At 42.5% G+C, this 25,602-nt stretch overlaps 1 protein-coding gene across 1 annotated transcript in view; it reads right to left on the bottom strand.

Moving 5' to 3' along the window:
- Positions 1–25,602, bottom strand: part of LOC308512320 (centriole and centriolar satellite protein OFD1-like) — a gene marked incomplete at both ends in the record, with an annotated part of 142,442 nt that overhangs the window by 37,326 nt on the left and 79,514 nt on the right. The window contains 5 exon segments of the mRNA XM_081082100.1: positions 13,217–13,256; positions 13,258–13,295; positions 13,299–13,379; positions 14,005–14,141; positions 15,382–15,489. Coding sequence (XP_080938226.1) covers positions 13,217–13,256; positions 13,258–13,295; positions 13,299–13,379; positions 14,005–14,141; positions 15,382–15,489 — 404 coding nt within the window.

Genomic DNA, 25,602 nt, shown 5'->3' with positions numbered 1-25,602 from the left:
TCTACTGCAGGGACCTTTGCCTTTGCTCAGATGGAAGCACATTGCATTTGGTTTCCAACTTCACCTAGAACCCCAACCTGCAACTCTGTCCTGTTGGTCCACCCTTATTCTTCCATCTGTCTGTATCCCCAGACTTACTCCTTGATGTCTGAGACTGCCACGTAGCTCTCCCTTCTCTCCTGGATTATTAGTCATCCACACTCTGCTCTGGTTCCGCTCACCATCATGCTGAACCCCAATGTCTTCAACTAAACAGGCTGCCTTTCTCAAATGAAATAAATTCAGCTCTATAAAGCTACACTCCTCAACTACGACCATTTTTCTGCCCTCAATGACCTTCCAAATCCTCCCAAGAGCTGCAACAGAACAATCACCTACAACAAGCATGTCAAACTCATGGCCCACAGGCCGCACGTGGCCCACAATGAATATGTTTGTGGCTCAGCGAATATAACAGTATGTAGCGTATTAATAAAAATTTCGTAACCTGATTTTTACAATAACCTGATTTACATAATTATTAATTACTAACTACATTTGCTAATGACTGATTATAATTGTGTTGCATTCATTTCCCTTGTGCGCCTTACGCGCAGGCGTGCCATTTCTCTCCATTAATACTAGCAGACAATATTTTAGCACCCGATGACCACATCATTAGTCTTGTACTGACTTGTTTGGTATGTGCAACAGGAAATACTTTGCTTTTGGAGAATGAGAAAAGTAGGTTTATTTGCATTGTGCTTATTAATCTGTCCAGTTATTCAGTGTCTGGGAAGTTAATGTTCAATGCAAAATACTAATTTTTATTAAAACGTTCTATTATTTTTTGTTAACGATTACTCATTTATTTTAGCCCTTTGTATCCAGCATGTCTTTATCGAAATAAACCTTTCTATGAAAATTGAAGCTTTTGTTTTGCAGCCCACATAAACTTGGTTCGTGTTAGTGTTTGAAATTCTTCACCTACATGCACTTGGTCTGGTCTACTTCAATTCCAGGTTGCCCACTTCAGCAGTACCCTCAAAACAGCTCGAGAATCCTATCAGCTTCAGAGAGCTGCTCTGCTCCTTCTGCAACCCCCCGCCACCCAGTGGCCATTCCATACCTCTGGTCCTCTCCTTATCACTTAATTCTCACATCTGCTGCAATTTTAGTGAGGTTGTCTCACGCCCCTGACTCGGACATTCACTTCCACTCTTCCTTCCAGTAATCTCGAAAAAAGAAGTCTTAGTATCCTTTTCAAAGCTGATTCTTCCAGGTGTATTCTTGACCGCAGTCCCTACTAGTCCTCTAGGCCAGTGATGGCGAACCTATGACACGCGTACCATTTTGGGTGACACGCATCGAAAGAGACAAAAAATTGCGTATTCATATATTTGTCTCTCGCAATGGCCAGAGCTGGGCATCACTCGAGTAATATTATTACTCATGTTACTCATGATCAATTACACAATTCTAAAACCAGATGTAAGCATGTACATCAGTGTTGCGTAGCAAAGATACATTGTGAAAACATCCAAGATACACTGTTCCAATATTGGCATTAATATGAAAAGGTTAAGAATTGCACTATAAAGAGATTAATCTTTACTCAAGACACTTTATTTTTACTCGAGTGACAAAATGCCCAATTCTGGAAACGGCCTCATTATTGTCAACATGTGCCTCGGGTAAGCTTCCTGTGCGTTCGGGTGCATTCGGCAAACGGACGCACTTGATCGCCATGTTCATTAGGAGACAGGAGTGGGAAGGTTAGAAGAAAAAGATATAAGGGGAGAAAAATGGCGGAGGTATAAACGGACGTGTCCTGTGCCTTGTCCTGGAGCAGATAAGGGTGAGCAGCTGAAACGGGTAACATACAGCCCGAATAGGCAGAGGATATTCAGCTGAGAGACAGTCTGCAGCTGGGAAAGACAGAGAACTCCCAGAAAAAAAAGGACGGTTGGAGACTGCGGCTGAAACGTCTCCCTGTGTGCCGGCTCAGCAGCGGAGACTGTGCCATCTTGAGTGGCTGTTACAGACAACCAGAGATCAGCTACTAACCTGGAAACAAGGGATCTCAAGCAGCGTGACTGCGTGAACTCAGACGAGCACTGCTTCTTCTCACAGAAAGGTTAGACTTCCCCTAAAGGTGCGGTTTGCAATTCAGGTTGGAGAGAGAACCGCGCGGGGTGAAATCTGCGCCCCACAGAATCCGTGGCCCTTGGGACCAGCGTGACCCTCAAGTGGGGAAGGGGCCCCACAGGGCTGCTGGCAGAAGGGAACGATAAAAATAAGCACATAGCTGGACTGGATGCAAAAAAGCAGCCTCGGATTCTGCCAGTCTGCCGGGTGCTTGGTGCCAGGGGCGAGTGGGTGCGTGGAGACTGTGCGCAGACCTGGAAGGTGGAGGCTTGCAAATTCGCACAACTTCTCAGGCTCTTGTTGTTACAGTTCCCCTTAGATCCGTGTGTTTGATTATTAAACCCAGTGAATGGGATTCCCCAGGTGGGGTCATTCACATAGCCTGTAGGGGAAAGATCTTTTTGGGGAGCCTGGGAAACAGAGCGGGGAGTAATGATTAAAGAACCAGCTCTGGGCAGTGGACTTTCCCAAACCAGTTTCAAGTAACATAGAGAAAATAAACCCTAACTACTGGATAGAGAGGACTTATAGCCTCGGAGGTCAATCCAGACACACTGCCACCCAGAGGCAGAGCCACGAACTGTCTCTTCTGTAAATGCAAATAAAGGCAGTCTGGTAAACAAATACAACCTGCCTTAAAATCAGGACTGTGGTTTACAGCACGGAGGGACAGTGTATCGCAGGGAAATTCAACACTCTCCTAAATGCCTGGCAGGACTAAGGCGTGCCAAAAAGAAGAGTAGAAGATCTGAAGCACCTTCACTACTGCACATTTTTATCTTTTTTTCTTTTTAATTCTTTTTTCACCATTTCATAAAGAACCTATTATTATTTTTTTTCATCACCTGATTTTACCTTTGTAATTACTACATTTTTTTAGCCAGTATTATTGCTATCATTTTACCACTTTTTCAAGTGTCATTTTATTTTTTTTTCGTTATTTTATTTTGGAATTAGTGTTCTACACTCTATTTTCATCGTTCCTTTAGCATCAGTTCTCTCTATCTCACCTTTACCCTTAAGCCATAACTCTTCCTCACTTTTCCCCTTCTGTTGTCCTGTTCCTCTTACCCTATTCCTGCTTTAGATTTTCCCTATTCATTCTTTTTACCCACTGTCTAAATTTCACCCTACTTATATACCTAATTTCCAATCCCTTGCTCTAAATCCATACACACCTCTCTCTTCTCGTTCTTCACTACCCAATTTTTTTTCTCTGTCTGTCGTTTTGCTAGTGTTTGCTTGATTTTGAGTATATTTTTTTTTATGCTTGTTTGGGAGATTGTTTTGTTTTTCATTTTTATTTTCCTGTTTTGCTTTTTCTTTCTCTGGTTATTTTTGTGCTTCTGTTTTCCCTTGCCTTGCCTGATATTAGTGGTTGATTGTAGTTTGCATTAATCTCCAGGGATCTGCTGCTGGAATTCATTGGGATTATTTGTGGTTCTATTAGAGTTTTCTCCCCAAATAGCCTCTTCCCCACCTCTAATTCATTCTCTCACTTTTTTTTTTCTTCTTTCTTCTCTCCCTTTTCCCAATCTCATTTCGGCATTCCTTTTTGTTTTTTTCTTTCTCTCTTTAATCTTTTTCTCTTTTTTCTTCTTTATCCCCTAATTCTCTTCGCTCAGTGGTCACCTTTATTTGGGGTTATTAATATCGTAAATACATTTGTTTTCGGTGCCTTGTATGTTGTGCCTTGTTGTGTTGTATTTTGTGCCTTTAAATCAACGCATCAGAAAGAGAACTACATAACCAAACACCTGGAGAAGAGAGATCATGGTGAAAAAAGAACCAACCCACATATGAAAGAAAAACAGGCATCATCAGAAAAGGAAGTAAACGAAATGGGGGCAATGGAGGCAAGCACCCTGTCAAAGAAAGAAATCAGAGAAATGGCCATAAGGTGGATGAAAAGAATGGAAGACAAATTCAACAATATGTGTAGGAACCAAGAGGAAATGAAGAAAAACCAAGAAGAAATGAAAAATGACATCACTGCTATAAAGAACTCAATAGAAAGCATCAACAGTAGACTAGGAGAAGCAGAGGACCACATAAGCGAGCTAGAAGACAAGGTAGGAAAAAATACCCAAACAGAGCAGCTTCTAGAAAAAAAAATTAAAAAGCATGAGGACAGCCTAAGAGAACTCTGGGACAACACTAAACGAAACAACATCCAAATAACAGGGGTCCCAGAAGGAGAGGAAACTGAGCAAGGAATAGAAAACCTGTTTGAAAAAATAATAACGGAAAATTTCCCTGAGATAGGGAAGAAAAAACTCACACAAATCCAAGAAGCTCACAGAGTCCCAAACATAATGAACCCAAAACGACCGACACCAAGGCACATAATAATTAAATTGGCAAACACCAACGACAAAGCAAGAATATTAAAAGCAGCCAGAGAGAGACAGAAAGTTACCTACAAAGGATCCTCCATCAGACTAGAGACCGATTTCTCAACAGAAACACATCAGGCAAGAAAGGAATGGAATGAAATATACAAAGTCATGCAAAGGAAGGGTCTGAATCCAAGAATACTGTACCCAGCGAGGCTATCAATCAAAATTGAGGGTCAAATCAGGAGCTTCACAGACAAAAACGGTCTACGGGAGTTTATTACAACCGAGCCAGCAATGCAAGAAATGCTAAAGGGTCTGCTGTAAAAAGAAAAAATAGGAAACAAAGAAGGAACGCAACAGTAAAGATCAAAAATGGTGACTAACAAGTTTCTATCAATAATAACTTTAAATGTAAATGGATTAAATGCCCCAGTAAAAACGCATAGGGTAAATGAGTGGATAAGAAAACATGACCCATATATCCGCTGTCTACAGGAAACCCAACTCAGAAAAAAAGACGCACACAGACTGATGGTGAAGTAATGGAAAAAGGTTTTTTAGGCCAATGGAAGTGAAAAAAAAACCGGGGTAGCAATACTTATATCTAACAAATTAGATCTCAAAGTGAAGGACATAAAAAGAGATAAAGAAGGCCACTTCATAATACTAAACGGAGGAGTCCAACAAGAAGAAATAACTCTGGTAAATATATATGCACCCAATATAGGAACACCCAAATATGTAAGAAAACTTCTGGAGGAGATCAAGGGAGAGATTGACAGCAATACAATCATAGTAGGGGACCTTAACACCCCATTATCACCATTGGACAAATCCTCTAAACAAAAACTCAGCAAAGAAACATCAATCCTAAATGACTCACTAGATCAGATGGAATTAATTGACATCTTCAGAACATTTCACCCCAAAGCCACAGAATACACATTCTCCTCAACTGCACATTTGTCATCTTCAAAGATAGAGCATGTACTGGGTCACAGATAAAGTCTCTTCAAATTCAAGAAAATTGAAATCATATCCAGCATCTTCTCAGACCACAAACGCATAAAACTGGAAATCAACTACAACAAAAACAATCCAAGAAAATCAAACACATGGAGACTAAATAGCATGCTATTAAGCAACGACTGGGTTACCAGAGAGATCAAAGAAGAAATAAAAAACATCATGGCAACAAACAAAAATGAAAACACAACAATCCAAAACCTATGGGACACAGTGAAAGAACTCTTGAGAGGGAAGTTCACAGCTCTACAAGCCTACTGCAAGAAACAAGAAACAATGAGAATAAATGACCTAACTCTACAACGCAAAGAGTTAGAAAGAGAGCAACAAAAAAAGCCCACTCTAAGCAGAAGGAAGGAAATAACAAAGATCAGAGCGGAGATAAACAACACAGAGACCAAAAAAAACAATACAAAAGATCAACAAAAACAAGATCTGGTTCTTTGAAAGGATAAACAAGATTGATACACCTCTAGCCAGGCTCACCAAGAAACAAAGAGAGAGGACCCAAGTAAACAAAATCAGGAATGAAATAGGAGAAATAACAACAGACCCCATAGAAATACAAAGGATTGTTAGAAAATACTATGAACTCTACTCCAACACACTAGACAACCTGGAGGAAATGGACATATTCCTAGAAAAATACAACATTCCAAAACTTAATCAGGAAGAATCTAAAAATTTCAATGGGCCAATAACTATGGAGGAAATCGAAGCAGTAATCAAAAAGCTTCCAGCAAACAAAAGCCCGGGGCCAGACGGCTTCACAGGGGAGTTTTACCAAACATTGAAGGAAGAACTAAACCTATCCTCCTCAGACTATGTCAAAAGATCCAAGAGGAAGGAACACTTCCCAGCTCATTCTATGAAGCCAGCATCACCCTAACACCAAAACCAGATAAAGACAACACAATGAAAGAGAATTATAGGCCAATATCCCTCAAGAACATAGATGCCAAAATCCTCAACAAAATCCTAGCAAATCGGATCCAGCAGTACATCAAAAAGATCATACACCATGACTAAGTAGGATTTATCCCAGGGATGCAAGGATGGTACAATATCCGCAAATCAATAAATGTGATACATCACGTAAACAAATTGAGAGAAAAAAACCGTATAATCATATCAATTGATGCGGAAAAAGCATTTGACTAAATCCAACACTCTTTCTTGATAAAAACTCTCAGCAAGATAGGAATTGAGGGATCATACCTCAACATAATAAAAGCCATATATGACAAACCAATAGCCAACATCATAATCAATGGGCAAAAACTAAAATCATTCCCCTTAAAATCAGGAACAAGACAGGGATGCCCCCTCTCACCACTCCAGTTCAATACAGTACTGGAAGTACTAGCCATTGCGATCAGACAAGAAGAAATAAGAGGCATCCAGATTGGAAAAAAAGAAGTAAAACTGTCCTTATTTGCAGATGACATGATACTGTACATACAGAACCCAAAAGACTCCATCAAAAAATTATTAGACTTAATAAATGAATTCAGCAATGTAGCAGGATACAAAATTAATGCTAAGAAATCCATGGCATTTCTTTACACCAAAAGTGAACTTACCGAGAGTGAAACTACAAAAGCAATCCCATTTACCATTGAACCAAAAAAATTAAAATACCTAGGAATAAACTTAACTAAGGAGGTAAAAGACTTATATGCAAAAAACTACAGGACACTGAAAACAGAGGTAGAGGAAGACAGAAACAGATGGAAGAACACACCGTGTTCATGGATTGGTAGAATCAACATCATCAAAATGTCCATACTACCCAAAGGAATCTATAGATTCAATGCAATCCCCATTAAATTACCAATGGCATATTTCACAAATCTAGAACGAACGTTCCAAAAATTCATCTGGAATAAAAAAAAGATCCCGAATAGCTGCAGCAATCCCGATAAAGAAGAACAAAGTAGGTGGGATCTCAATACCAGATATCAAACTGTATTACAAAGCCACTGTTCTTAAAACAGCTTGGTACTGGCACAAGAACAGACATATAGGTCAATGGAATAGAATAGAGACCCCAGAAATCGACACAAACCACTATGCCCAATTAATATTCGACAAAGGAGGCAAGAGCATACAATGGAGTCAAGACAGTCTCTTCAATAAATGCTGTTGGGAAAATTAGACAGATACATGCAAAAAGATGAAACTAGACCACCAACTCACACCAGACACAAAATTAAACTCAAAATGGATAAAAACTTCAATGTAAGATGGGAAACCATAAAAATACTAGAGGAATCCACAGGCAGCGAAATTGCAAACATATGCCCAAGGAATTTCCTCTCTGATAATGCTCCTAGGGCAATGGAGACTAAAGAGGAAATAAACAAATGGGACTACATCAAAATAAAAAGCTTTTGCACAGCAACGGAAACCATCAACAAAACAACAAGAAGACCCACTGTATGGGAGAACATATTTGCCAATGATACCACCGACAGGGGTTTAATTTCCAACATTTACAGGGGTCTCATGTAACTTAACAAAAGGAAGATAAACAATCCAATAAAAAAATGGGCAACGGACCTAGATGAACACTTTTCGAAAGAGGACATACAGAAGGCCGAAAGACATATGAAAACATGCTCAAAGTCACTAATTATAGGAGAGATACAAATCAAAACGACAACGCGTTATCATCTCACAACTGTCAGAATGGCTATCATCAAAAAATCAACAAACAACAAGTGTTGGAGAGGATGTGGAGAAAAAGGAACCCTTCTGCACTGCTGGTGGGAATACAGACTGGTGCAGCCACTGTGGAGAACAGTATGTAGCCACCTCAAAAAACTAAAAATGGAACTCCCATTTGACCCAGTGATCCCACTAGTAGGAATATATCCCAAGAAACCAGAAACACCAATCAGAAAGGATATATGCACCCCTATGTTCATAGCAGCACAATTCACCATAGCTAAGATTTGGAAACAGCCTAAGAGCCCATCAGCAGATGAGTGGATTAGAAAACTGTGGTACATATACACAATGGAATACTATGCTGCGGTAAAAAAGAAGGAACTCTTGCCTTTTGCAACAGCATGGGTGGAACTGGAGAGCATTATGCTAAGTGAAATAAGTCAGTCAGAGAAAGATAAATACCACATGATCTCACTCATTTGTGGATTATAGAGAACAACATAGACTGATGAAAAGGGACAGATCCAAAGACTGAGAAACAGCAATCAGGCTATCAATCCCCAGAAGGAAAGTAGGGGAGGGCGGGGGTAAGGTGAAGAGATCAACCGAAGGACTTGTATACATGTATATAAGCCAAACCAATGGACATGGACAACAGGGGGATGGGAGCATGAGTGTGTGGGGAGGTTGGGGAGGCTGGGGATAATGGGGGGGAAGAGGACACATTTGTAATACCTTACCTAATAAAAAAAAAACAAAAAGATATACAGTGCAACAGTGCTCAACGAGACATTCTGAGTGTCAGATAATTGATTACAGCACCATATATTTGTTGGTTATACGTACTGTTTTTGAATTGTTTTGCAACAGGAGTCAGTGCAACAACACTGCAAAAAGTTAATAGGTAAGAAAACTATCAACCTTTTATAAAAAATGCCGTCATTTATGTTTATTTTTGCAGCCTTGTGATGGAGAATCAAAAAAATAAAAAAGCAAGATTGAATGATAAGGGAAGTGGAAGTAGCAGTAGCCGACCCTTAAAAAGACATATGCACTGAGATGTACGGGATTGTCAACAGAAACAACAATTCATTGTGCATAGTGTTTAATGAAACAGTAGTAAGCAGAACGTGGAATGTAAAGAGACATTTTGAAACTAATCATTGTCAGTTCTTGAAAAAAAGTATTGATGAGAGGAAGGAATGCATTTCTAGGCAGCTACACCTCTATAAAAGTCAATCAAATTCCATCATTAAATTTGTAAGATGCTCTACAAATTTAATATCAGCAAGTTACTATATTGCTCTCTCCATAGCTCAGCATGGAAAAAACCCTCAGTGACAGAGAATTTAGTAAGGAAACATTTCTAAGAGGTGCACCAGCTCTATTTCACGATATGAAAAAAAAAAAGATGATGTTATTAAAAGAATTTCTAAGTTACCACTCAGTAGAAATACTATCAAAGGCAGAATAGCTCTCATAGCCAGTTAGCCTGGAGGCCAAATCACCCCCGGTATTGCCGACAACAATCAAGGCTTAACTACAACAAGACTGCGCACAAAGACCACTAGGGGGTGCACCAAGAAAAGATAAAAAAATGCGGAGGCAAAGAAATAGGACGCAAATGTCAGAAATGGAAGATATAGAGCTCAAAACCACACTTTTAAGGTCTCTCAAGAACTGTCTAGAAGCTGCTGATAAACTTAGTAAGGCCCTCGAAAAGACTGGTGAGACCGCCGATAAATGTAGTGAGATCCTCAAGAAATCTAATGAGACCCTCGATGTTGTGATAAAGAACCAACTAGAAATTAAGCATACACTGACTGAAATAAAGAATACTATACAGACACCCAACAGCAGACCAGAGGAGCGCAAGAATCAAGTCAAAGATTCGAAATGCGAAGAAGCAAAGAACACCCAACTGGAAAAGCAAAAAGAAAAAAGAATCCGAAAATACGAAGATAGTGTAAGGAGCCTCTGGGACAGCTTCAAGCGTACCAACATCAGAATTATAGGGGTGCCAGAAGATGAGAGAGAGCAAGATATTGAAAACCTATTTGAAGAAATAATGACAGAAAACTTCCCCCACCTGGTGAAAGAAATAGACTTACAGGTCCAGGAAGCGCAGAGAACCCCAAACAAAAGGAATCCAAAGGGGACCACACCAAGACACATCATAATTAAAATGCCAAGAGCAAAAGACAAAGAGAGAATCTTAAAAGCAGCAAGAGAAAGAAACTCAGTTACCTACAAGGGAATACCCATACGACTGTCAGCTCATTTCTCAACAGAAACTTTGCAGGCCAGAAGGGAGTGGCAAGAAATACTCAAAGTGATGAATACCAAGAACCTACAACCAAGATTACTTTATCCAGCAAAGCTATCATTCAGAACTGAAGGTCAGATAAAGAGCTTCACAGATAAGGAAAAGCTAAAGGAGTTCATCACCACCAAACCAGGATTATATGAAATGCTGAAAGGTATCCTTTAAGAAGAGGAAGAAGAAGAAAAAGGTAAAGATACAAATTATGAACAACAAACATGCATCTATCAACAAGTGAATCTAAGAATCAAGTGAATAAATAATCTGGTGATCATAATAGAATCAGGGACATAGAAAAAAAAATCATACACCTATGGGTGAGGACAGTAGGGGGTGGGGGTAAGGGCAGAGGGTGGGGTGGGAACTGGGTGGCAGGGAGCTATGGGGGGAAAATAGAGGAACAACTGTAATAATCTGAACAATAAAGATTTAATTTAAAAAAAAAGGTAGAATAACAAATCTTGACAAAAACGTACAAAGTCAATAAAAAAAAGACTTAAATAGATGTAAATATTTTTTGATTTCTCTTGATGAAACTACTGATGTCACATCATATGCTCGGTTGGCCATTATTGCTAGATATTCTGATGGTCTCACTATGAGAGAAGAGTTGATAAAGTTAGAATAAGTGCCAATGAGTACATCAGGAAACCAAATATGTAAAGTTGTTATAAAAACATTCAGTGTCCTAAACATTGATATCTCTAAAATTGTGTCAGTCACGACAGACGGGGCACCAAAGATGGTGGGAAAAAAGTGGGATTCCTGAAATTGTTTATGGAAGCTATTAGACATCCACTTGCACCTTTTCATTGCATTATCCATCAGGAGGTGTTGTGTGCCAAATCGGGATTCTCTGAATTGAATGATTTAATGTCAGTTGTAACAAAAATTGTGAATTTTATAGCTTCTCGACCCCTTCACAAGCGAGAATTTTCTGTACTTTTACAGGAAGTTGATTCAACCTACAGTGGACTACTGATGTTCAATCGTGTGAGATGGCTAAGTCGAGGAAAACTACTTGAGCGATTTGTGGAGTGCTTTGAAGAAATTATGGTATTTATTGAGAATAAGGATCTGGCAAACTTTCCTCAGATCAATGATCATAAGTCGGTCAGCAATTTGATGTTTTTTACAGATCTCTCTGTTCATATGAATGAACTGAACTTAAAATTACAAGGTTTTGGCAAAAATATTGACGTTATGTTTGGATACATCAAATCTTTTGAAAGTAAACTTAAAATTTTCAAGCGAGATATTGAAACTAAAACTCGTATTTTCCTCAGATGAAAAAGTATTTCGAGAAGGCTACTACAAGTGTAATGGAGTCTATACTTATGTACCAGAATATAGTAAACACGTTCTTTGAACAGTTCAGCGAAAGATTCAACCAATTTAGAAGCCTAGAACAGACCATTAAAATAATTAAGTATCTGGATGTAGTTTACAGTACTTTGGAATTGAATAATTTCCAATGGATGCAAATTGATGATTTAGAGATGCAACTTGCAGATTTTCAAGGTAGCATTTGGACTCGTGTTTGTCGACTTAAGGTCGAAACTTGAAAATCTGGAACGAAATCGTTTGAAACATGAAGAGTGCAACTATGAAGAAGAAATTTTGAGTGCTTGGAACAGAGTTCCTGACACTTTTAGCAATATAAAAAATCTAGCGATGGCTTTGCTAACAATTTTTTCATCAACATATTTTTGTGAGACTTTGTTCTCAGCATTAAATAATATTAAAATGAACAAAAGGAACCGGCTAACATGATGTTAGTGGCGCTTGCTTGGCTTTGAAGTGCACCAAGTATGAACCTGCAATCGAAGAATTAGCAGACAAACTTCAGCACCAAAAAAGTCACTAATTTCTAGTTTTCGTACCATTTGATTATCATTGTTTGTTTGTTTTTTAATTTTTTATTTTTTATTTATTTATTTATTTATTTATTTATTTATTTATTTATTTTATTTTAATTTATTGCTTAAAGTATTCCAAAGGGTATTACATATGTCTCCATTTTATTCCCCCGCCCTAGACAGTCCCCTAGCCTCCCCTATCCCCCAATGTCTTATGTCCACTGGTTATGCTTATATGCATGCATACAAGTCCTTTAGTTGATCTCTTACCCCCCTACCTCCTGCCCCCCAACCCTCCCCGGCCTTCCCGCTGCAGTTTGACAATCTGTTTGAGGCAGGCCTGCCTCTGTATCTATTATTGTTCAAAAGTTTATAATGGTCTCTATTATCCATGAATGAGTGAGATCATGTGGTATTTTTCCTTCATTGACTGGCTTATTTCACTTAGCATAATGCTCTCCAGTTCCATCCATGACGTTGCAAATGGTAATGATTATCATTGTTTTTATTATTATTTTTTCTTAAATGTACATTGTTTTTCTGTTTTTGTTCATTTTATACATATTTTTGGTTGATTTTTCTTTGTTAAATGGCATTTAAATATATAAAATAAATATCAAAAATATAAATCTTTTTTTATTATGGTTGCAAATATCAAAAAAATATATGAATATTTCTATATGTGACATGGCACCAGAGTTAAGTTAGGGTTTTTCAAAATTTTTGACACGCCAAGCTCAAAACATTCACCATCACTGCTCTAGGTCCTCAAGTGTTCCAGCAAATGTCTCATCTCACCCCTGGACTTTTAGCAAATCTACAAGCAGCTGCAGGAAGGAGCCATCCAGTAAATGATTTTAAAATATTGCCTTCTGGTGCTTTTGAATTCTCTCAAGGAACATCTTTTCCCAAGAAGGCTTCCGATCTTGCTTGACAAGCTCTCCAACATCATTCCCAAACCACTAACTCCTCAGACTTTCCTTTCTCTTCCATTTTAATTTGTACTACTTCAGTATTTTTAAAATGCTTCAACTGCAAATTAACTACAAATCATTGTAAATAATAATACTAAACAATTAGTAACAAATTCTCCATGTTTAAGTTCAATATTCATTAATTATACAGGGTATCCCCCCCAAAATGTATACACACTCTAACAGCCGATAGCTCAATTGTGAAAATGTTGTTTAATATACACTGCCTTTATAATTATTCAAGGTGTGTTTATATATTTTTGGGACACCCTATATTTATAGTTTAATTCATCTTTGGTCTCATTAACTGTTCCTGTAAAACTCATTCAAAAGGCAAAAAGAAACAACAGCAAGTGGAAAGAGAAATAATAACATGCACAAGAGTACATATCATATTAACTATATAATAAAAGCCATATATTCAAATTGTCCCCTTCACCGGGAGTTCAAGCAGGGGCGGGGCTGGCCAACCACCTGCAGCCCGTCCCCTGAGACCAGCCCCACCTGGCAGCAGGTGGCCAGGGAAAGGGAGGCCCCACCAGCAGGTAGCTACTAGGGAACCTACACATGCACTGGGCCTCTAGTTTATTAAAGATTCTAGATATTTTCCTATATACCTAAGATTAAGAATGAAAAGATAAGCAAAAATATCACTTTTGTTAACAGCAACAAGATAAACTTGCCCTTTCATGCATTTCTGCCTGAAGCTGCTGTTCTAGTTCTCTCTTATATTCATTTAACTTTATTTCTAAAGTTCCTAATGTTGGATGCTGAGGGTAAGCACCTGAAAACTGATCATCAATATGTTGAAGCTTCTCAGCTATTAAAAAAACACAAACAGGGCAGAGGACTCAGGGTAGGTGAGCAAGAAGTCTGTTCAAAAGCAAAGAGTACAGGGATACGGACAGGGGGCATCTGCAATTTACTCTGAACCAATTCAAAAAATTGAGATAGATTACTGGATGAACAGAAAGTGATCAAGCAAACATAATACAAACTTACTGGTGAACTGTAAAACTTTCAACTTTTTTGAATGCTGGAAAATTTCCATCATAAAAGTCAGGGGAAAAGAAAGCAAAAGGTAGGTCAGAAAACAATGGCATCTTTTTCCAGTCTCCAAGTGCCAAAGAGTTCTTTTATGGTCTTTGGTGAAAGCTGAGTCACATGTTCAAAACACTGATCTTAAAATGAATCAGAGATTCTTAGTTTTAAGTCTTCCATTTTACAGAGGACACAGGTGCCCACACAGTGTAGGTGACTCCCAGAGGGCTTAGCAACTACACAACGGCATAACTGGGACAAAAGCCAGGTCTGCTATTCCTCTCATTCCAGTGCTCTCTGCAGCAGACCCGAAGCCCTCAAACCAAATGTGGATTAGAATCAAACATTAACAGAGTGCAAAACCCACACGAGAGTGCAATCTCAATCATGTAAACACCAGTGCCCACTAAAAAGTATGCACAGGAAAAAAAGACTGGCAGAATCAGATTAAGATATTTGAATTTATTGTCTAACAAGTTATTGCTTTTAATGAGTAAGGAGGAGCCAGGATTAATCACAGCATTTTAGCCACCTGTTTCCCTTCTGAGCATACGCCTAAAGGCAGGATGGTACTGTATGTAGAAAGGCTGTCCCATGGAAAAGGATCTGGATCATGGACCAGAAAACTTGGACTCCAGTATCACTTTTCCTTCATCTGGTGACCTTGGTTTCCTCAACTATAACATGAAGTGACGGGCCACTGACTTCTCTAGTTTTCCGCAATGCAAATAGTCTAGGATCTTCTCACGTTAATGGCTCTACGATAAAGTTAGATGAGTCACAGGGAAGAGCCTGCCAGTTGAGGGGTTGACCCAACAAACAAGAACATGGGCCTTTGCATCCACCTGGTGATCACAGAGGGAGGGGCAGCACTGAAGGTAGGACTGTGCTGACACAATGGGAAATGAGCACTCCACCTGCACACAGTTTAGGAACACACACAACATAGGAAAGCAGATCTTTTTCTTCATTCAAAAAGAAAATAGAAACCTGGAATCAGGAAAAAAGCCTGAAATTACCAAGAGAGTCTTTGCTAGGCAAAATTGCACTTGTCTGAGGGTCCATGTCACAAGTCTCTTTAGCCTGATGATATTCTGCCATTTCTTTTAAAAACTCCACGAGAAAACCTAAAAAACACAATGTACATAGTTTTGTCTCACAACTTTCATTCAACCATTACTCAGTCACTTTATAAATTTTGGACTTATGACATTATCCTGTTGTACGTTATGTATCTCTTAAGAATAATTTCTGAAGGAAGTCCTTCCCAAGCATGATACAAAAATCTAGAAGTGATAAAGAGAAATATTTAATAACATAAAAATTAAGAACTTATATATGGCATGAAATAAAGTCAAAAGACAAATGACACACTGGAAGAAAATATTTGCTATAATGAGGAGAAAGCACACTAACTTTCATAATATTAAAGAGATCTAATAAATCAGTAAGACAATTTAATGTCGATAAACAAAATCCTAAGAAAATGCAAGTTAATACTAAAACAAAGGGGTCCTATTTTCCCAATAAGACTGCTAAGATTAAAACTCTGATCATACGTGAAGTGCTGGCAAGAAAGCGGGGAAGTCGGCAGGTTCAATCACTCAGGAGGGAAATTTGTTAGTGTTTGTGTATTCAAAAAGACATGTGTTCTTTAACCTAGTCTTTTCACCTCTAGTAATTCACACAGCTACACTTCCACAGGGAAACAAAGAGTGTACACTGCACACCGCTTCTAATGGCAAAACCCAAACAATAAAACAACAAAATCTCAATCAACAGGTGCTTAATTAACTATGCTCTTCATGATTAATTCATTTAAATATATAATACTAGAGGCCCGGTGCACAAAATTCATGCACGGGGTAGGGGGAAAGAGTGGGGTAAGGGAGTGGTGAGGGAGGATCCCTCAGCCTGGCCTGCACCCTCTCCAAATCAGGACCCCTCGGGGAATGTCCAACTGCCAGGAATGGGTCTAAACCGGCAGTCCAATATCCATCTCCCAATCTGGAACCGCTGGCTCCTATCCGCTCACCTGCCTGCCTGATTGCCCCAACTGCTCTCCCCTGCTGGCCTGATTGCCCCTAATTGCCTCTGCCTCGGCCCTCACCAACATGGCTTTGTCCAGAAGGATGTCTGGAAGACATCCAGTCTGATTAGCGTATTACCCTTATATTAGTAGTAGAGGCCCGGTGCACAAAAATTTGTGCACTTGGGGGGGGTGGGGGGGAAGAGGGGATGCCTCAGCCCGGCCTGTGCCCTCTCGCAGTCTGGGACCCCTCGGGAAATAACAACCTGCTGGATTAGGCCTGCTCCCGGGTGGCAGAGGGCAGGCCCAATCCCTAGGTGCAGTCCCTGGTCCGGCTCAGAGCAGGGCCGATTGGGGGGTTGGGGCACCACCCCACGTCACACTCAAGGCAGGTCTGATGGGGAAGTTGCGGCGCCACCCCCTGTCACGCACAGAGCCGGGACAATCAGGGGGTTTGGGCGCTGCCCCCTGTCACGCACAGAGCAGGGCCCTAATCTGTGTGTGACAGGGTAGAGCCATAACCTCCCCATTGGCCCTGCCCTGAGTGTGACAGTGGCAGCGCCCCAACCCCCTGATGGGCCCTGCACTGTGTGTGACAGGGTGTGGCGCCCCAACCCCCACATGGGCCCTGCTCTGTGTGTGACGGGGTGGAGCCGCAACCTCCCCATCAGCCCTGCCCTGAGTGTGACAGGGGGCAGCACCCCAACCCCCCAATCGGCCCTACCCTGAGCATTACTGAGGGTGGCATCACAACCCCCTGATCGGCCCTGCTCTGTGTATGATGGGGGGAGCTCCCCAACCCCCCAATCGGCCCTGCTCTGTGCATGACAGGGGGGAGCTACCTAACCCCCTGATGGGCCCTGCTCTGTGTGTGACAGGGTATGGAGCCCCAACCCCCCTGATGGGCCCTGCTCTGAGAGTGACAGGGGGCAGTGCCCCAACCCCCCAATCGGCCCTACCCTGAGCGTGACTGGAGGTGGCATCGCAACCTTCTGATCTGCCCTGCTCTGTGCATGACAGGGGGCGGCACCCCAACTCCCCTGTCGGCCCTGCTCTGAGCCCGACCAGGAGCTGCGGTGCAGGCATCTAGGGATTGGGCCTGCCCTCTGCCACCCGGGAGTGGGCCTAAGCCAGCAGGTCGTAATCTCCCGAGGGGTCCCAGACTGTGAGAGGACACAAGTGGGGCTGAGGGACACCCCCCACCCACGCCAGTGCACAAATTTTTGTGCATCCGGCCTCTAGTAACTATGTAATTGACTAATGCTCAGGCAAACTTAAATACAGCATATTTAAGTTTCAAGTTTTTCAAATACTAACACTGTTCAAGATTTCTTAAAACTTCTGAATAAGAAACTTTTGGACAACTACAGCTAATAGAAAGAGAATTAAAACATAGGGACAACATAAAGAGTGCACCCTAATGTTAATTATGGATTTTAGGTGACAATGATGCCACCATGTAGGCTCATTGACTGTATAAATGTTGATCATGGGGAAGGCTGTGCATGAAGGAGGAGGAGACATACAGAAACTCTCCGTTCTGTTCAATTTTGCTATGAAGCTGCTCTAAAATATTAAGTCAATTTAAAAAATATATGGAAAGTTTGCTATATCTGCCTTTAAGATAAAATGTAACTAATATGTTCAAAGGCAATGGTGTAGGAATACAGTTAAAATAATTAAGAAGTGGTAAACATATGTTTTAATACTTGAGGATTAAAACAGGTTTCAAAAAAATTAATGTATTCTTTATTTCTCTTATCTAAAGAGCACATTTTAGAGATCTAGATTTACTGCCCTGTGTTGCCATCTTGAAATCCTGTGACCTTAAGCAAATTACCCACTTCTGCAGACTCTGGTTTCTCATGTGGGACACAGGTATACCTGCCTATTAAGAGGGTGCTCCTGCCCTGGCTGGCTTGGCTCAGTGAATAGAGCGTTGGCCTGGGGACTGACGGGTCCGGGTTCGATTCCAGTCAAGGGCACATGCCCAAGTTGTGGGCTCAATCCACAGTAGGGGGGCATGCGGGAAGCAGCCAATCAATGATTCTCTCTCATCATTGATATTTCTCTCTCTCTCTCCCTCTTCCTTCCTCTCTGAAATCAATAAAATATGTTTTAAAAAGAAGAGGGCACTCCCTTCCACTGAAATGGTGGAGGACTTCCACTCAATACAGGGTGCATCAATTCGTGAATGACCTGCTTTCTCAGTTGTGTCTAGCTCAATGACAAAAAAGAAAAAAACAAAAAAAAAAACAAATGGGAACAAACTTTCAGGTTTGCTGCACTAGGAATACACAGATTTGCCACACAAATTAGAATCATTTTATTAGAATCGTTTTATTTAGGCCTGCTCCCGGGTGGCAGAGGGCAGGCCCAATCCCTAGGTGCAGTCCCTGGTCCGGCTCAGAGCAGGGCTGATTTGGGAGTTGGGGCGCCGCCCCCTGTCATGCACAAAGCAGGGTGGATTGGGAGGTTGTGATGCCACCCTCAGTCATGCTCAGGGTAGGGCCGATTGGGGGTTTGGGGCACCGCCCCCCGTCACACTCAAGGCAGGTCTGATGGGGGAGTTGTTTTAGATCCATGGCCAAAAGTTAGTACTACTCTGCTGCACACTTTGTCTTACTCTATGAGATAAGCAGCCCATGGATTCTGGCCAGAGAAGCTGTTTTCACCTGCTTCCAAGTGAATTGCTGCTTAGTCAGAACACATGAAGACTCTAACTATCTTCCCTATGAGTCCATTTCAGCAGTCTTTGATTCAGATAGCATGTATAAGAGAAAATTCTGTTGCTTCCTCAACTCTCTGTGGATTGATGAAGAATATGAAAATAATATTGGAAGAAATATTGGGTGCTGGTTTCGATTCTGGTCAAGGGCACATGTCCAGGTTGCAGGACACCACCTCCAGTTGAGGGTGTGCAGGAGGCAGCTGATCAATGATTCTCTCTCATCATTCATTTTTCTATCTCTCTCTCCCTCTCCCTTCCTCTCTGAAATCAATAAAAATATATTTTTAAAAATGCACTTCCATATATATTATTTACATCTCAAGGCACTGTGAAATACAGTAATTTTCCCACATTTTATAAATATGAAAACTTAGGTTCAAAGTGGGTAATTTTCTTCAAGGTTATAATGTGTTAGTTTTCCTTTGAGTTTTAAGAAAACCTCTAAATTAACTGAACTACTGAATATTGTCCTAATCTACTTTGCATATAATCTGGAAACATATTAATTGAGCAGAGCTCAAGACTATGTTGCCTATATCCACGCAACGTATTCATATCAATACTATACAAGCAGGAAACAAATAGAGTTGCTATAACTCTATCTTCTACCCTACACCTGAAAAGAACAAGAGTATATAACTACAAGTTCAGAACAGTACTTACACATCAAAAATCCTATAGTACAAAAGACATTTATACTGAGAAGAATACACATGCTCTGCCAAAGAGCCTTAAAAAAATGCTTTGCCCTAACCCAGTGGTCAGCAAACTCATTAGTCAACAGAGCCAAATATCAACAGTACAACGATTGAAGTTTCTTTTGAGAGCCAAACTTTTTAAACTTAAACTATATAGGTAGGTACATTGTTAGTAACGTAACTAGGGGCCCGGTGCACGAAATTCGTGCTCTGGGTGTGTGTGTGGGGGGAGAGTGTCCCTCAGCCCAGCCAGCTCCCTCTCACATACTGGGAGCCCTCAGGCGTTGACCCCCATCACCCTCCGATCGCCTGATCGGCCCCTTGCCCAGGCCTGACGCCTCTGCCAGAGGTGTCAGGCTTGGACAGGGGACCCCTATTGCCCCCCGATAACTGGCTCTGGCCCCCGCCCAGGCCTGAGGCCTCTGGCCCAGGAATCATGCCTGGACAGGGGACCCCCACCTCCCTCTGATCGCTTGCTCCAACCCCCGCCCAGGCCTGACGCCTCAGCCAGAGGAGTTGACCCTCATCACCCTCCGATCACAAATCACCGGATCGGCCCCTTGACCAAGCCTGAGGCCTCCGGCAGAGGTGTCAGGCCTGGGAAGGGGAACCCCAGCTCCCCACGGTTGCAGGCTCCGCCCCTGCCCAGGCCTAACGCCTCTGGCCTAGGCGTCCGTCCCGGGCAGCGGGGACCTGCAGTGGCAGCGGGGGGCGCCGTGATCGTGGGCTTCGCATTAGGCCCAGGCAAGGGACCCCTAGTTCCCGGGACTACGAGCTTTGACCATGCCCAGCTCCCATTGCTGGCTCCACCCCTACTTCCTGCTATCACTGGCCAGGGCGGCAAAGGCGCCTGATTCTCCGATCATGGCTGGGAGGCAGGGCAAAGGCGGCCCCAGGGCCGCCTTTGCCCTGCCCCCCAGCTCTTAGCTCCCCCCTGGGTTTCCGATCACTGTCAGTGGCAGGGGGCTTCTTCTTGCTTTCCCTTTCGCCTCCCTGCATTGTGCCTACATATGCAAGTTAGCCGCCATCTTGTTGACAGTTAATTTGCATATGGCCCTGATTAGCCAATAAAAATGGTATCGCCGTATGCCAATTACCATTGTTCTCTTTTATTAGTGTAGATTAGGATACTCCTAAGGCTTAGGAAGAGCCACACTCAAGGGGCCAAAGAGCCGCATGTGGCTCGCGAGCCACAGTTTGGCGACCACGGCCCTAACCGGTTTGGCTCAGTGGATAGAGCATCAGCCTGAGAACTGAAAGGTCCCAGGTTCGATTCTGGTCAAGGGCATGTACCTGGGTAGGGGGTGTGCAGAAGGCAGCTGGTCGATGTTTCTCTCTTATCGATGTTTCTGACTCTCTACCCTTCTTCCTTCCTCTCTTTAAAAAATCAATAAAATGTATTTTTTAAAAAATGCTTATGGCCTTTTATTTTCCAGGACTAAAGGCCTGATGCAAGAAATTAGTGCATAGGTAGGGTCCCTAGGCCTGGCTGGCAATCACGGCTGATCAGGTTCCCTGCTTTCCTGCTCCCTCATGCACCACCACCACGCGGTTCCCCTCTCCCCTGTTCCTGCTTCCCCCTTTCCTTGCTCCCTCAGTACCCCGCCAACACCAGCTCGCTGCCTGCAATTTTCTGTGCGACCCACCGATGGTCAGCCCACATCATAGTGAGCAATCGAATTCCCGGTCTCCTGGGCTAACCTCCAAGGAAACACTTTGCATATTAGCCTTTTCTATATAGATAAAGTCATACAAGAATGTAAGAATGCCACGTAACCTAGGCAAAAATGAGAAATGCAACTGAAGGATGCACAGACCTGGTTATAACCTATTCAGCATTTATATTTCAGATATACTTCTGAAATATATGTAGTAATGAAAACACATTTAAACCAATTCTATTCCTGATGTTACTTTACATGTAAAGTGTATTAGTAAATTATTCTCTGCCAAGATTAAACATTCACCAGGGACTGCTACATAAATTACCCATACATCCAATCATGGGACACTTAAATGGAGGGTTTCAAGGAACTTTTCGGGTCACAGGAAAATGCTCACTATACAACAGTGAACTAAGAATACACACACACACCACTGTGCCAATAATAGCTGAATCAGAAAAGACTCTCTTCCTCTATGTTTTTATGGGTTTTTCAGATAGGTATAAAGTGTTCTGTTTTGTTTTTTAAGTTACGAAAACAATGGGGGGAGAAGGAAAAACTCAGTATTTCCCCTGATAAGTGTAAAATACACGTCTAACTGTATATAGTAATGAAAACACATTTGAGGTAACCCTACTCCTTGCTGTTAATTCATACTATACGTATGTGCTGCCCAAGTGAAACCTTCAGAGCTTTCATTATATTTTAAAGAAAAAAGCTGTCATTCTCCAGACTATTGTACTGTAAGCAGCACACAATGCTTATTATATTGTCTCAATATCCTTCATCCAAACATGACTATTACAAAACCACGTATTAATTCAAGAACCTACAAACCAGTTTCACAAAACTTGCCTTGTTGCTAAAATGTTTTCATTTTATACAGCTACTCGCTCCTACCTGAATGTCAGTCAATAAATCTATTTGAATATGAAGACCGGGCAAACTCTCAACCGTTTGAGAATGCTTTCCAGGATAACGAGTTCTACAAAACATAAAAGCGTCACTCCCCAATACCACCTGCATATCATATTATTTTTAAAACCAAGACCCAGTGGGTTTAAATGCGGACTCCCTGTCACCGCTTCCACTTGTAAAAGTTACAGAACAGATATGCCTCAAGCCGACACCTTGAGGGAGTCCAGGATACCTCGGCGCTTGAAGGTCTGGGACAGCTTTGTGCGTAGTTCGTCTTGACTCAACACGTCATATTTGGGGGGCACGGTGAGCTGGAAGAGAAGATGCCAACGGTTACCAGGCAGGCAGCGGGCACGGGAATTTCTGAAGACGGAACAGTGGCTGACCTGCGGGAAAGCGGGAAAGCACGAAAGCCCAGCGGGGACGGCGCTTGCACGACAACAAGCAAGAAGGTTCGCCTCCTCACCCGCGCACCGGGTTGGTGCTTTAACGGAAACAAACAAGATGCTACATCTCCTCACGTGTGCTCCCGGTACTTTTTCCTCACCTGTCCTCAGAGCCCAACCGCGGGCCGGGAATCAAGAGGAACGGGTATACCTCAAGGCTCTCCCGCCCACTCGAACTAGGAAATGGCAGATAAACACATTTCCTCCCCTCGGCTTGCCAAGGTGAGCGGGTTGTGTACCGGGCGCGACTCTCACCAGCGGCTGGAGAGTAGAGATACGGAGCGAGGCTGTGAAACCCGCGGCCCTGGAAGTGGAGGCACCTCGCGGCGGGTGGGGGCCTCACAGCCGATCCCGCCCTCTCCCCGAGACCCAGCCAGCCCAGCACGGGAATCCGGGAATCCAGGAATCCGGGAACCCAGAGCTTTACAGCCAAGTCAATGCCAACAACCGCCGGAAGCTCCGCCCACTTCTCGCGAGAGCTTGGCCTCCGAGTCCCAGGAGGACCCCTGGGCTGGAGCGGGGATTGGAGGAGAAGCCATGTGCTCTGCACCACATCCGGGGCCTGCGGGATCTGGGTGTTAACCCTGTGTCTTCATCCTGTTGGGCCTAGGGCGCTGGACCCAACCTGGCTATCCCCTGGCCAGCTGGTCCCATCACAGCCCAGGCATTGCACCCAGCGAGCTCCGCCAGCTTGGGCTTTGCTTATTTTGCCTTTCATTAAGTCACGCAGTAACCGCGGCACTGTTGCCTTTTGGGACCCGAAAACCCTTTGTAGGGGGCTCCGTCTTGTGCACCGCCGGGTGATTAGCAGCATCCCTGGCCTCTCTGCCCACTAAATGCAGCGCCTCTTACCAGTTCTGACCTTACTGAATGTCTCAGACATTGCCTGATGTTCTTGGAGAGGCAAAAGTCACTGGTTGAAAATCAGTGAGCTAAACTTTAAGTATCTACCTTTTTATCGTTTTTTGGTTTTTGGTTTTCTTTGTACCTCTCCCAAGGAGTAAGGACATATTTTCCATTGATTTTAGAGACTGGAAGAAAGGGGGGGTGGCAGGGGGGGGGGGAGTCAGGAAAACACCAATGTAAAAGAGACATCTATAGGTTGCCTCCTGCAGCACCCCCATTCCACTCCACTGTGGGCTTGGGCTTGCAACACAGGTATGTGCCCTTGGCCAGGAATCCAATAGGTGACTCTGCTGCTCAGGTTGATGCTCTAACCACCGAGCAACACAGGCCATGGCAAGTACCCACTCTTGTGCATACCGAGGAAGATAAAGGTAAGCTGGCTTACCAAGATGCTGTGGGTGAAAGGGGCCACATGGTAACCTGACAAGCTCAGGGAAGGCCTGTATGATGGTCTTGCAAACTCAAAGACCTGAAGTAACCACAAAGGACGATCGGAAATTAAACTTTAACCAAAAGCAGTGATAGTGGGTAGTTACATTCTAGGACAGTATCTTCACTGAGCCTATCTGTCTTTTTGCATCTATAATAACACTAGAGGCCTGGTGCATGAATTTGTGCACATTGAAAGGAAATTAATTAGAAGAAATATTTTAATATCCCTGTTCACCCTTTCTCAATAATAGAAGTGTCAACCAAATTCATGATCGACAATGACAGATTGAAATGCATGTGATTGCTGCCAATGGGAGCTTTATATGTATCACCCATGTGCGAGTCAACTTAGCCTTTTATAGATATAAAACAAACTTGTTAATTAGAGCTGCTTTCTGATTTAGCTAAACTTTTTCCAGCCCAGTGAAGCACTCCAACTTCTTTTCAGGTAATTGTCAGCAACACAGCAGTAAATATCAACACAAAGAAGCACATTATTATTGTAGATCACGCAGGGAGAACAAAGGGTAAAATATTTAATTTGCAGCAGTGTTTGACTATATTTTGTGCAGTGAAAAAACCTGAAGTCATTTTTAAGGTCCACCATTTCTTTTCTTTATTTCTTTTTGAGCGGGGGAAGGGGGGGTGGAGGGGGGGGTGGGGGCCCACCATTTCTCAATTCTTTTCAGTTGGGTCGAGTTTCTAAACTTTCTAAATCTTCATTTTCTGTTTAATGAAAAGAAAATAGGATTCTACCAAGTCTCCAATCTACCTACTCCACGACTTGTGTGAGGATCAAATGAGATGAGGCACAGGAAAATACTTCACAGACATTTGGTTAACTGTGAATGTTTCTACCTGGCTATAAAGCAACTTGTGTTCCTGGGCTGAAGAAACTTCTAGGAGGCTAGTCGCTAGGGAGAGGAAGCTGGGCATTGCGACATAACATATTACCCTGACGGCAGGACACTTAGCATATTAGTCTTTTATATAGATAGACTAGTAGCCCGGTGCACAAAAATTTGTGCACTCGGGGGTGAGGGTGAGGGGTGGGGTCAGACCCCTCAGCCCGACCTGCGCCTTCTGTCATGTTCCTGGACCCCAGCCACTCCTGGCCTAGGCACAGGCCTACAGGCTTGGGGCGGCCTGGCTCCCGAGGCCCCATTGTATCAAGAGAACAAAGTCGGCATTAGTTACTGCTCTCACTGAACCCAGTACACTGCATCTGTGCGTACAACTGCCTTGTTCATGTGCCTGCTTCGCCCTACTGAATTACTAACATCTTGAGGACATTGCTCTGTCTTATCCTGCTTCAACTTCAGTGCCTGGCCTGGTGCCAGGGACCTGAGAGGGTTTGCTGAGTGAGTGAGTGAGTGAGTGAATAATGGGTGAGTGAATGAGTGAATGAATGAGTGA

The sequence above is a fragment of the Myotis nattereri genome (genome assembly GCF_964212035.1).
Source record: "Myotis nattereri genome assembly, chromosome: Y".
NCBI classification, from domain to species: Eukaryota; Metazoa; Chordata; class Mammalia; order Chiroptera; family Vespertilionidae; genus Myotis; species Myotis nattereri.
Note: the sequence above shows the minus strand (reverse complement) of the source record. Positions and strands in the feature narration are given on the sequence as shown.